Genomic DNA, 14,252 nt, shown 5'->3' with positions numbered 1-14,252 from the left:
TTATTATATGGACAGTTCACTCTTGTTAGAGTATAGTTCGCTCAAATATGAGCTCTTTTAATCCATTTCACGCGGTAAATTAGTCCGCTTTTCCTTTAGGTCTTAGTTCATAGGTTGTGATGTTTTTTTCTCGCTCAAATATGAGCTCTTTTAATCCATTTCACGCGGTAAATTAGTCCGCTTTTCCTTTAGGTCTTAGTTCATAGGTTGTGATGTTTTTTTGCCCTCTCTACTATCTTCTTCCACTCTCTCCGGTCCTGAATCTTTTCTCTCAAGTTTGCAATTTCCATCTTTGATATATCGTCTAGCAGTTGATCTTCCCATCTAATTTTTGGTCTTCCTCTTGGTCTATTTTTTACTGGTTTCCAGTTCATTATCTTCCTGATCAGTTCTTTTACCCCTCTTCTTTGTGTGTGCCCAAACCATCTGAGGCTTTGTGCTTTAATGAATTTTACTATATCTTCTCCTTTATTTATATTTATTATTTCATGGTTCATCAGCTTTCAATATTCCCCTGTTTCTGTCTTTACTGGGCCATGTATCCTTATAATTTTTCTCTCAATTATTTTTAACTTTTCTTCGTCTTTTTTCGTAAGGCACATTACTTCTGCTCCATAGGCTATCACTGATCTGATTGCTGCTGTGTATATTTTTGATTTTGTTTTTTTTGCTCAGGTTTTGTCCTTGAGTAGTTGGTGATATTTCCAATATACTCTATTACCTGCTTTAATTCTGTCGTTTATCTCTATACTCCTTCCGTTTTTGCCGTCCACCATCACCCCCAGGTATTTGAAGCAATCTACTCTCTGGAATGTATTTTCACCTATCTTTATTTCTGCTATTCTGTTTACATTGTCTCGTGTGCTTATAAGAAATTTTGTTTTATTCTGATTGATTATTAGTCCTCTCGTCTTTGCTTCTCTTACCAGGGTTAAAAGTGCCTCTTCTAGTCTTTTTTTATCTCGTGCTACCAGTCCCAGTTCATCTGCATATCCTATGATCTGTGTTGAGCTTTGAATAATTGTCTTTTTCAGCCCTGTGTCCCTAATTACTCCTTCTAGAGCGATATTAAATAGTGTCGTTTGTCGTTGACAGACTGTCTCCTTGTCTTACTTCAAGTTCTATTTTGATGTCATTTGTATCGCCCTCATTTGTTTTAACTTTTGCTGTATTGCATCTATTGTTGATCTTCCTTTGATCTATTGTTCTAAAACCCTGTTGATATGGTCCTATAATTTTTTCTGTGTATTGATTTAGTCGGTTTCTTATAATTGTGGTCAATATCTTATACGTTGTATTTAGTAGCATAATTGGTCTGTAGTTGCAGCACTTAATTGGATCTCCTTTCTTAAAGATTGGTGCGATGTGTCCGTTTTTCCATTCTATGGGCATGCTTTCGTCCTTCCAAATTGTAACCATTAACTTGTGCATTCGCTTCGTGAGCTCCTCTCCGCCGTTGATGATCAGTTCGTTGTTGATTTCATCTGGCCCTGGCGTTTTGTTTACTTTTAGTTGTTTTAATACCTCCATGAATTCCTAATAAGTAGGTGCGACTTCCTCTTCATCTCTGTTATCTCTTATATCCTCATCCTCTGAATATGCCTTATTGTCGTTTTTGTATAGGTCCGTGAAATGTTTTTCCCAATCTTTTTTGTTTATTTTTGTGACAGATTTTTTGGTACTGTGTTGTTGTTGTATCTATTCGAACAATTCTTTGTTTTTTTGGAATCCTATTATTTGTTCTGCTGTCTCTATTATGCTGTTCTTTATGTTTTTCCATTCTCCTTCTATTTCTTTGTGCTCGTACTGACCCAATTTCTGTTCCAGTTGTTCTGTATATTGTTGCTTTGTTTCTTGCGTTTTCAGATTGGCTATATTCCATTTCCTCCTTTTTCCTTTCTTATGATTATTTGCTTTGATTATTTTCATCTTAAGTTTTGCTATCAACAATATGTGGTCAGTGCCTCCATTTGCCACTCTATATGACCTTACGTCTTGTACTATTTGTGTCCACTTTTTCGAAATTAGAGTATGATTTATTTGGTTTCCATCCATTCTTCCTGGTATCATCCATGTTATTTTGTTTTCTTTTTTATGTTTATGCCCAGTACTAACTATATATGTATTTGTTGCTGCTGCTAGGTTGCAGATTTCTCCTCCATTATCATTCGTAGTTTCATGAATGGTTTCTTTGCCAGCTACATTACGATTATAGTCCTCCTTTCCGATCTTTGCATTGAAATCACCCAATATTATTAATATGTCATTCCTCGGAATATTTTCACAGGTTTCTTCCAGGATGTCTTAGAATTCTGTTTTATCTTCTTGGTTTGCTTCTTCGGTGGGTGCATAGCAATTGACTATCGAGATGTGGGCTTGTTTATTTTCTTATGTAAGATATCCTTTCATTAACTGCTTTGAATTGTATCAGTTTTTCCCTCATTTTTTTGTTCACCATAAATGCCGTACCATTCGTTCCCTGGTTGTTTTCTCCCGAATAATACATGCTAAAGTTTTTCTTCTCAATTTTTCCTTCTTTCTTCCATCATATTTCCTGTACGGCTAGGATTTCTAGTTGGTATTTTTTCATTTCAAGAGCTATTTCTTGCATCTTACCTGATGCCAGCATGGTTCTAATATTCCAAGAGCCCATTCTAATGGGTTTTGTTCTTTTCTTCTTATTGAGATTCTTTCTTTATTTTGTGTGCGTTATTTTGTTTTCGTTAACCGTTTGCATTTCCGAGTCTTTTTTTGCCATGTCAATATCATATTTCAGCCGCTGTTCTTCGTTTATTAGTTTTTTGAATTTTCTATCAGCTGTTCTCTCTCTTCGTCCCATATCTAGATTTTGCCATTCACTATTAATTTCTTGTAGCCGATTTTCGTTTTTGCTTACCTTTGCTTCTTTCGTCCTTTGCTATTTTAGTTATTTCCTTTTGTATTTCTTTTTCTTTCGATGTCCAATCGTTGGTTATGGTAGGGGAGCAAAGTATGCTAAATGTGCAGTCACTCGAGCGCTTTGGGGACCTATTGGGTTGTGATTATTAGGTCCTAAAACCAAAAAAAGTTAAGTAAAATTTTCCATTTTAGCGGGCGCTTGCCATTTTTTAATTTAATTTTCCATTTCCATTAATCGTTTTTTTTTTAATATAGCGCCATCTATCCATAATTCGAAAAAATAGTTCGAATAAAAGTTGCTTATTTTTATGCAGAGAATTCAAATCTGCAATAAAAAATGGGGGCTCCCATTTAAGATTTTAAAGTAACCCCCCACCCCACCTCCGTGGGGGTCGCGTTTGGTACCATTCGATATATTTTTCAAAAATATTAAATAAGTGTATTTTGCAGTTTTTCGATCTGATGTTTATTTTGCTAAATATCGCGGGATTTGTATTTAAAATTTAAAATTTACCCCCCACCCCTCTCTGCGAGGGGTCGTGTTTGGTATCTATCGATAGATTTTTGAAAAATATTGAACGTGTAGTTTTTAGTTTTTCGATCTGACGTTTATTTCGCGAAATATTCGTCTTTTTCTTGTGAAACTTTGTGACTCACCAATTCCCTTACGCCCTGCTCAAATCGTCAGATTTTTTAAATATATACTGTTTTGCATGTACTTAACTTACCTTATCTTAATCTGACAATTTCGAGTATTTTTAAGGATTGATTTTTTTTTTCGGGCCCCTCTAAACGAACTCCCCTGTGTTAAGAGCCAATATATGGCAGAGGTACATCTGCAGGGTACCACGTTTCTCCCCATATGATAATCTGACGCGCTCGAGTAACTGCAAAAATCCCCGCTTGGGCTCCCCTAATATTATATAGATACGATATTTATGCTGTTTTAGTTTACGTTTCTTGTTTAGGATTTCCATTTTATCCGTGAGGGCTTCTATTTCTATTGCGCATACTGTTTCTCCTATTTTTTTTGCACTTCTTAGTTTTATTTGTATTTGCAACTCTTGGGCTCTGAAATTTTCCATTTCTTCTTTTAATTTCTTATAATCATTTGTTTCTACTTTCAACCCAGTTACGATCAAGCTTTTCTTTTTGCTAAATTTCTCCAGTTGCTCCATTCATTCATGTAGCTGTTTTACTTCTTTTTTTAGTTTTTGTTTCTCTGCTTTTACACCCATTAACTCTTTATTGGTTTGTTGTTATTCTTTCCTTATTTGTTTTATTTCCTGAAGCATTTCATCGTTTTTATTCATTAGCTCTTTCATTATTGTAATCATAACATTTTCCATGTCTTCCTTGTTTTCGTTGCCTGCTTTGCTTGGTGACCGTTTTTTAATTTTACTTCTATTAAAACAATCATCCAAGTTTTCTCTTTTGCGTTTCGTTTCATCATCGGTTTCACTTCCTGTGACATTTTTTCCATTTTCTAGGAGTGCAGCGCTAAATACCTGGAATACCGATATTAGATTATCAACAATACTTAAAAAATGAAAGTTACCAATTCACCGGTAGTTAATGCGTTATTTAAAAATTACCTGCGCACCAGAGTTGCCAGTTGGTCTGTAATTAGGATGGGGATTAAAATAGATACGAATTCACCGGGACCCGGAAATATGCACACCCTGATATTCTAGTTACGTAAGCTCGTCCGATTGGCGCATGACGTTAACAACAGAGTAAAGCATAGTCCCGTCTATGCGTTCGTAATACGAACGCGAATGAAATTTGAGAATAATACAAATGAATGAATTATGACTAAAAGAAACTAAGTGATTTTTATAGTTTAGAGGAAAATTATTAAACTATTTACTTTTATTTAAATTGATTTTCAGTTATTTGTAAAGTTCCCAGTTTCTTGATTATATTGGTATCCGGAAAATAAAAATATTCATATAATCGATATCTACTAAAATTATTATATTTCGTTAGTTGGCAAAAATTGATTAGTGGCCTACATATTAGTAAATATAATTTTTACCAAGGGGAAAAAAAGCCCCAAAATAAAACCATAAATTTAATGGATTGATAAAAAAACAAAATTTTTTACTTTTTAAATAATGTATTTCATCAGATTTAAGTAAGAGGCTTGGAAAAGACAAAAATAAGTTTTACAGTTTTCATGCCATGCACTTTATTTAAATTTTGTGCATGTGAAATAGACGTACATACAGCAACTATGTAGCAGTTTTCATAATTTTTCTTTTACGCAATGTCAGGTTGTTAAGAGACTTGTTTAATTCTTTAATTCGGAAGTACATCCGAGACCTAAAAAATAACTTGTTCGCTTTGTTAGAACAGTCTACAGTTACACTTTTGGACTTAAGGTTTTCTAAATAATTTTTAGTTACCAAAATGGAATCACCATTCATGTGGAAGGAAAAATTGTCTCCAGTTACTTAATATATGACAAGAGAGTGTCTGATGGTTTACATAAACCACACTTACTCAAATGATCAACCCACGTGTACGTTGAAACATCTTCGGATTGAATACTGGAGTCCTTCAATTTATGGCAGATATAACCAGCCAAATTCTCCAAACCATCATACTCGAGGTCACTAATGTTTTTTCATTCTAACTCTCATTGAAAACTTGAAAATCCACAACTGTTTCGTTGTTAGAATCCAGCCTTTGGATCAATTGTCCAGAAATTGGTAAATCTGGGATGTCGTCTGTTTAAACCAGTGGTTCCCAACGGGGGCGGTACCGCCCACCGGTGGGCGTTGAAGAGAGATAAGTGGGCTTTTTGGGTCCAAGGAAAATTTGGGGGGCGTTGAGGAACAGCTGCCGTCCCCTAAAGTAACTCATTGCTTCTTTGCTTCTAACAACTTTGCTTTTCGCTTTTCACACAGAAATAGAGAAGGTGAATCCGAAAATATAAACAAAATGTACAAAATGCATTTTGGTTATGCACCGTGCAATTTTTTATTTATCACTCAGTCCAACACTGCAACAATTTCGACGTTGCAGTCGAACGTTTCAGTTTGGTTAGTATAATTCCACTTCCAGTAGAACCTTTCTGCTTTAAGTGAATTTTGGCTCCTCCTTCGCGCAGCGGCATGGTCAGGCATAACTTAATCATTCGAGATTGTTTCGCTAAAGCAGGGTGGTGAATTTTCTGTGTGTTATTTGCAGAAAGTTGCAGTGCATTTATTAGAAATATATTTTATTGTAATACATATTTGTCACAAGGGTAAGTATCTACGTGGAATTTATATCGCTTACTATAATTCTTTATTATTTTTCCCTATCGTAATTTACAAGGTATTTGTAAAAATGTAATAAATCTAAATTTGTTTCCTTATATGTATAGTTATTGTAAAATATTCAAAAAGTACCAACTTGCACAAACTGAATCAAAGTAAAAAGTTAATTAGGACCTACCTACACTGAGAGAAGAATTGGGGAAAAAGTACAAAAAATTTTAATAAAATTTACTATACTGAATAGTAATCTGATCATAGACTGCCAAAAATAAACTATTTACTGAATTAAAATAAAAATGTGTGTACCATTTTTATATATTCGGCTGCAATACGAAGGAAAAACAATCTTACTTTTTAATTAGAATAAGGAGTGCAGCCAGTCCCTTTAACTGCAATTTTCTGCTCTTATTGGAGCTTCATCAGAAGGAACGTAGGCACTGTTCTCCTTAATCCAATCAAATCGCATCGAAATGTTTTTCCAAATATTGCAGCCAAAATGATGGTATTGGGTGGCTAGCGCCATCTGGCCGTAAAAATACGAAGCAAGCTTTCAATCCTAATAGCAAATAATTAATATTGAAAAATATCAAAAATTACTAAAAGATTTTTAAATTGAAAACTTACTGGTACATCCCCATGTATACACCTCCAAGACTTCTACAATTTGCAAGTCATATGGATGCTGCAGTAAAGACGATAGGGAAGGAATTCTAAACTTTGCAATTCAAATCCCCCGTCTGCAGCCGGTTAGGAACTGAAAGATGCACCATAGTTACTCTACTGAGTAATAAGAAAATAAAATAAAAATGTGTGTACCATTTTTATATATTCGGCTGCAATACGAAGGAAAAACAATCTTACTTTTTAATTAGAATAAGGAGTGCAGCCAGTCCCTTTAACTGCAATTTTCTGCTCTTATTGGAGCTTCATCAGAAGGAACGTAGGCACTGTTCTCCTTAATCCAATCAAATCGCATCGAAATGTTTTTCCAAATATTGCAGCCAAAATGATGGTATTGGGTGGCTAGCGCCATCTGGCCGTAAAAATACGAAGCAAGCTTTCAATCCTAATAGCAAATAATTAATATTGAAAAATATCAAAAATTACTAAAAGATTTTTAAATTGAAAACTTACTTTTACGGCCAGATGGCGCTAGCCACCCAATACCATCATTTTGGCTGCAATATTTGGAAAAACATTTCGATGCGATTTGATTGGATTAAGGAGAACAGTGCCTACGTTCCTTCTGATGAAGCTCCAATAAGAGCAGAAAATTGCAGTTAAAGGGACTGGCTGCACTCCTTATTCTAATTAAAAAGTAAGATTGTTTTTCCTTCGTATTGCAGCCGAATATATAAAAATGGTACACACATTTTTATTTTATTTTCTTATTACTCAGTAGAGTAACTATGGTGCATCTTTCAGTTCCTAACCGGCTGCAGACGGGGGATTTGAATTGCAAAGTTTAGAATTCCTTCCCTATCGTCTTTACTGCAGCATCCATATGACTTGCAAATTGTAGAAGTCTTGGAGGTGTATACATGGGGATGTACCAGTAAGTTTTCAATTTAAAAATCTTTTAGTAATTTTTGATATTTTTCAATATTAATTATTTGCTATTAGGATTGAAAGCTTGCTTCGTATTTTTACGGCCAGATGGCGCTAGCCACCCAATACCATCATTTTGGCTGCAATATTTGGAAAAACATTTCGATGCGATTTAATTGGATTAAGGAGAACAGTGCCTACGTTCCTTCTGATGAAGCTCCAATAAGAGCAGAAAATTGCAGTTAAAGGGACTGGCTGCACTCCTTATTCTAATTAAAAAGTAAGATTGTTTTTCCTTCGTATTGCAGCCGAATATATAAAAATGGTACACACATTTTTATTTTATTTTCTTATTACTCAGTAGAGTAACTATGGTGCATCTTTCAGTTCCTAACCGGCTGCAGACGGGGGATTTGAATTGCAAAGTTTAGAATTCCTTCCCTATCGTCTTTACTGCAGCATCCATATGACTTGCAAATTGTAGAAGTCTTGGAGGTGTATACATGGGGATGTACCAGTAAGTTTTCAATTTAAAAATCTTTTAGTAATTTTTGATATTTTTCAATATTAATTATTTGCTATTAGGATTGAAAGCTTGCTTCGTATTTTTACGGCCAGATGGCGCTAGCCACCCAATACCATCATTTTGGCTGCAATATTTGGAAAAACATTTCGATGCGATTTGATTGGATTAAGGAGAACAGTGCCTACGTTCCTTCTGATGAAGCTCCAATAAGAGCAGAAAATTGCAGTTAAAGGGACTGGCTGCACTCCTTATTCTAATTAAAAAGTAAGATTGTTTTTCCTTCGTATTGCAGCCGAATATATAAAAATGGTACACACATTTTTATTTTATTTTCTTATTACTCAGTAGAGTAACTATGGTGCATCTTTCAGTTCCTAACCGGCTGCAGACGGGGGATTTGAATTGCAAAGTTTAGAATTCCTTCCCTATCGTCTTTACTGCAGCATCCATATGACTTGCAAATTGTAGAAGTCTTGGAGGTGTATACATGGGGATGTACCAGTAAGTTTTCAATTTAAAAATCTTTTAGTAATTTTTGATATTTTTCAATATTAATTATTTGCTATTAGGATTGAAAGCTTGCTTCGTATTTTTACGGCCAGATGGCGCTGGCCACCCAATACCATCATTTTGGCTGCAATATTTGGAAAAACATTTCGATGCGATTTGATTGGATTAAGGAGAACAGTGCCTACGTTCCTTCTGATGAAGCTCCAATAAGAGCAGAAAATTGCAGTTAAAGGGACTGGCTGCACTCCTTATTCTAATTAAAAAGTAAGATTGTTTTTCCTTCGTATTGCAGCCGAATATATAAAAATGGTACACACATTTTTATTTTATTTTCTTATTACTCAGTAGAGTAACTATGGTGCATCTTTCAGTTCCTAACCGGCTGCAGACGGGGGATTTGAATTGCAAAGTTTAGAATTCCTTCCCTATCGTCTTTACTGCAGCATCCATATGACTTGCAAATTGTAGAAGTCTTGGAGGTGTATACATGGGGATGTACCAGTAAGTTTTCAATTTAAAAATCTTTTAGTAATTTTTGATATTTTTCAATATTAATTATTTGCTATTAGGATTGAAAGCTTGCTTCGTATTTTTACGGCCAGATGGCGCTAGCCACCCAATACCATCATTTTGGCTGCAATATTTGGAAAAACATTTCGATGCGATTTGATTGGATTAAGGAGAACAGTGCCTACGTTCCTTCTGATGAAGCTCCAATAAGAGCAGAAAATTGCAGTTAAAGGGACTGGCTGCACTCCTTATTCTAATTAAAAAGTAAGATTGTTTTTCCTTCGTATTGCAGCCGAATATATAAAAATGGTACACACATTTTTATTTTATTTTCTTATTACTCAGTAGAGTAACTATGGTGCATCTTTCAGTTCCTAACCGGCTGCAGACGGGGGATTTGAATTGCAAAGTTTAGAATTCCTTCCCTATCGTCTTTACTGCAGCATCCATATGACTTGCAAATTGTAGAAGTCTTGGAGGTGTATACATGGGGATGTACCAGTAAGTTTTCAATTTAAAAATCTTTTAGTAATTTTTGATATTTTTCAATATTAATTATTTGCTATTAGGATTGAAAGCTTGCTTCGTATATTTACTGAATATAAAGTTATTTTTATAATATGTGTACAGTATGGTAATTTTTAATAAGTTGTTTTGTAATTTTTCCTCAAATTCTTCTCTCAGTGTATATTTATTTACTTGTGGCATGTTTTAAATTTCTCGACTACTTGCTTGGATATTCCGCCACTCTGAAATATTGATTTTGCTAACTAAAAAAATATTTAAAAGTTTATTATTTAAAATTATCAAAGCGGTGGCTACAGCATATTTATTTTTACAGATATACCTACAGTATGTCCGATCCAAAGAAAAAGTGCAGACAATACAATGTCGAATATTTGAAGTATGGTTTTATTCAGTCGCCTTCTAATAAGCCATTACCAATGTGTTTAATTTGCCAGAGAGTTTTCTCAAATGAAGCCATGAAACCTTCACGATTACAAGAACATTTGACCAAAATACATCCCGACAGAAAAGACAGAAATTTATCATATTTTGAAATGCTCAAAAAACAACATTTCAAACGTCCAACTTTAGCTAGTATCTTTTCAGCAGCATCAAAGCAAGACGATGATGGGCTACGTGCTTCTTATAACATTTCCTTACTTATAGCTAAATCAGGAAAACCCCATACTATTGGCGAAGAATTAATACTGCCAGCTGTAAGTGAAGTTTTGCGGACTGTACTGCACCAGCCGGCATCTGATATTATTAAAAAAATTCCATTAAGCAATAATACGGTACAGAGACAAATTGACGAAATGTCTGAGGATGTGGAGCGTTCTCTAACTGATTATTTAAAGACTACTGAGTTTTCTTTACAGCTTGATGAATCAACTCTGCCAAACAATGAGTCTTTACTTCTTGCGTACGTTCGCTTCATAAAAAGTGAAAAAATCTGTCAAGAACTGTTATTTGTAAGAACACTGGAAACAGATACTAAAGGCAAATCGATATTTGATGTTCTGGAACACTATTTTACAGATAAAGGTATACCTCTGGAAAATGTCATAACTGTTGCTACAGATGGTGCTCCGGCAATGGTTGGACAACACCGCGGACTGATAGCATATTTGAAAAAAGCGGTACCAAATATACTCGCCGTGCATTGTGTAATTCACAGACAGCATTTAGTTGCAAAAAATCTTAGTGATCGCCTTCATTGTTCACTACAATATGTAATTACTGCAGTTAACAAGATCAGAAGCAGTGCTCTCAATGATAGATTGTTTAGAAAACTGTGTGATGAAAACGACGAGAATTTTAATCGTTTATTGTTGCACACAGAAGTTCGATGGCTTTCGAAGGGTACCTGTCTAAAAAGATTTTATGATCTCTTTGACTCAGTTTTAGAGTTTTTTGAAAGCAAAGATGATTCTTTGAGAGACAATTTATTAAAATTTAAGAGCGATATTGCTTATTTAACTGATTTATACGATAAATTTAATGAAACAAACCTACAGCTACAAGGTGATAATTTGAATTTTATCAAAGCAAAAGGAATTATTTCCTCGTTCGTGTCAAAACTTAATTTGTATAGGCAAAATTTGGGTCGGAGACAATTTCATCAGTTTCAAAATCTTTCCTCTGTGGAGACAAATGATGAAGACATTCTGGTATATTGCCAGCACTTGGAAGCACTTCAAGAAGATTTTAGGAATAGATTTCAGGATATCTTTGGTCTGATTATTCCAGATTGGGTGCTAGAACCGTTCTCAAGTTTAGAAACAGCAGAATTATCACTACAGGAGGAATTGATAGAATTGTCAACAAATGAAGAGTTAAAAGTGAAATTTAAAAATGGATATCAAGAATTTTGGCTGCAATGTCAAATTTCAGTATTATATCCAGCTTTATGGGCTGCATCAAAGAAGTTTTTCATTGCCTTTCCTTCGTCGTATTTAGCCGAAAGAGGATTTAGCATAGTCAGCAATTTATTAACAAAGAAGAGAAATAGACTGTCCATAGTGGAGCGCGGTGATTTAAGATTGCTTATGACAAGTATGGATCCAAATATTGACAGATTACTATCATTACATCAAGCTCAGCCTTCTCATTAAAAATGTTATGTTATTATTATATTGTTTTTTATGATATGTATTTAAGTTAAAGTTTGATCAATACATGAATACTGTATTTTTGAATAAAACATTTTTTTTTAAATTTGTTGTTGCTTGGATTAGTTAAGGGGCCGTCGAATCATATTTAAGGTAGCCTTTGACCCAAAAAAGCTAAAACAATTGTGAATGAAAGTGCGTTACTAATTTTAAGAATGGAAGAGTTTTTTAAGGGGGGCGTTAAGTATTTTGTTTTTTGAAAAATGGGCGGTAGGCCGAAAAAGGTTGGGAACCACTGGTTTAAACGTTCGAAAATTCGTTCCGTTGTCTCTCCTACCCGTATATAACTTTTATAAAATAAAATAAAGCTTTTTGTTAACACTTTAAAAAAATTTTAATGGGTTTTCCCCGAAAAGAGCTTCATTTTTTGGTACTATGTATCACGTTAAAATATTTGATTTGGAATTTGAAGGATAAGATCGTCTTTTTTATGAGCTACAAATTTACTTTTACTGGTTCTATAGACTAAGAATATACCATTTTTTCGTTTTTTTTTATATGCTACATTTTTTCCAAGAATATTTTTTCGATATAATACTTACTTTTTGAGTATTTCTGTTTTTTTTTTGTTGAAAAGTAAATATTTTTAGTCGCAAGTGACTCTAGTACCTACTACTAAATTAACCTAGTACCTAAGTTAAAAAAACTCTATAGAACAAAAGTTGCTTAAACTTAGTCAGATCTGTTTCCGGACTTATTTTAAACGTATATTTTTTCACCCTCCAAGTAAAAGCAATCAACGGCACAAATTCAACTTTGAAGTGGGGGATGGGTAGAATCTAAATCCAAATTTTCATGCAATTAGGAGTTGACCCTGAAAATTATGTGTGTTTCTTTTTATCTTTTAAATAATTTTACTTAAAATCATTTTTTAACTATCAAATAATAATTACATATTGAGTTATTTTATTTTTTAAACTTTAATAATATTTATAAAAAATTTTACTTTCTTGTAATGTATCTTTAAAACAAGCAATCATTTAAATAATTATTTTGTAACAATTTGTATTATTTAAGAATATAATAATTACATTTTGGTTTCGTAGTAAGTGTTTTTTTAAGAATATTAATGTATAGTTTTAAAATATTGTATTGCAAATAATTATCATTATTAAATGGTTATTATTTGTCAAGTATTCTTTTTCTTTTTTCACACCCTTATGTATGTAATAAAACTAAGGGACTTTCTGAAAGGTCAATCGTAGACTTTAAAGACACAAAAGAAGCGATACTTAAAAGTTACGCCCATTATATATCTTTATATCGTGGGAAATATACAATACAACACGAGCTCCAACCGCTCGACTAATACTCTTTAGAGCTGGCATCAGTGTGTGATCTCGCGTTGAACGGTAAATATCTAAAATTTCGTATATAAGTCCTCCCCTTTACTTTTCAGCGACGGATCTCGTTTCGCTGTAAATTTATAAGAAAAATTTAAGTACAAATATCTTTTGCCCTCTAAGTGTGCCATGATTAATATGTTAATTATAAAGATACTTATGAACAATATACTCCAATAATTAATTTCCTATTGGTGGATCTCGGGTTGTCCTCGATTTAGTCGGATCTCGCCTTGATATGAAGACGTATATATATATATATATATATATATATATATATATATATATATATATATATATATATATATATATATATATTTCGATTTCTTCCGGTTCTTGTCTATTATCCTCAAACAGATCTGTTTATATATATATATATATATATATATATATATATATATATATATATATATATATATATATATATATATATACAGTGTGTCAATTTTAAAACTTACAATGGGCTATATCTCACGATCAAAAGCTGATATCGAAAAATGCTTGAAACCGTTTCTAGGATAGTAAGGGGGAACTAAAATGACATGAAAGAGAACTCACCCCCATCAACCCCCTAGGGCCCACCCACCACAACCAAAAAAGTTTAAATTGCAAACCCCTACTTGTGATACATCATTGAAAAGACTATAAAAGATTCTATCCAATGGTATAAATAATAATTATACAGGGTGAAGCAAGAATTGTGAAACTTTGGCTTAAATGAAAAATTTAATAAGGTTTTGTTGAACTACAAATTTGTTAAAAATGTCAATTAAATAAATGTTCAAAGTGGCTTCCGTTGTTTTGTAAACAATAATACAGCGCATTTTCAAATTCTGCACAAACTTTGGCAAATGTTGTTATTGTAATAGCGCGACATGCTTGCGTAATTCTTTCTCGCAATTCCTCAAGTGACGCAGGTTGAGTTTTATAAACAACTGACTTGAGGTAACCACATAGAAAAAAATCAGATGGC

At 33.5% G+C, this 14,252-nt stretch overlaps 1 protein-coding gene across 5 annotated transcripts in view; it reads left to right on the top strand.

Moving 5' to 3' along the window:
- The window catches only part of LOC114343004 (SCAN domain-containing protein 3-like), a 404,642-nt gene extending 391,363 nt beyond the window's left edge, over positions 1-13,279 (top strand). For 2 of the 5 annotated variants that reach the window (XM_050658108.1, XM_050658109.1), the window contains exon 5: positions 10,100-12,515. In XM_050658108.1, coding sequence (XP_050514065.1) covers positions 10,100-11,879 — 1,780 coding nt within the window. In that variant the 3' untranslated portion in view covers positions 11,880-12,515. Of the gene's footprint in view, positions 1-10,099 lie in introns of all 5 variants that reach the window. The other 3 variants (XM_050658110.1, XM_050658106.1, XM_050658105.1) reach the window with 3 other exon arrangements.
- The last annotated feature ends 973 nt before the right edge of the window (positions 13,280-14,252 follow it).

The sequence above is a fragment of the Diabrotica virgifera genome, chromosome 8, assembly GCF_917563875.1.
Source record: "Diabrotica virgifera virgifera chromosome 8, PGI_DIABVI_V3a".
NCBI classification, from domain to species: Eukaryota; Metazoa; Arthropoda; class Insecta; order Coleoptera; family Chrysomelidae; genus Diabrotica; species Diabrotica virgifera.
This window is presented reverse-complemented; position numbering and strand designations above follow the sequence as displayed.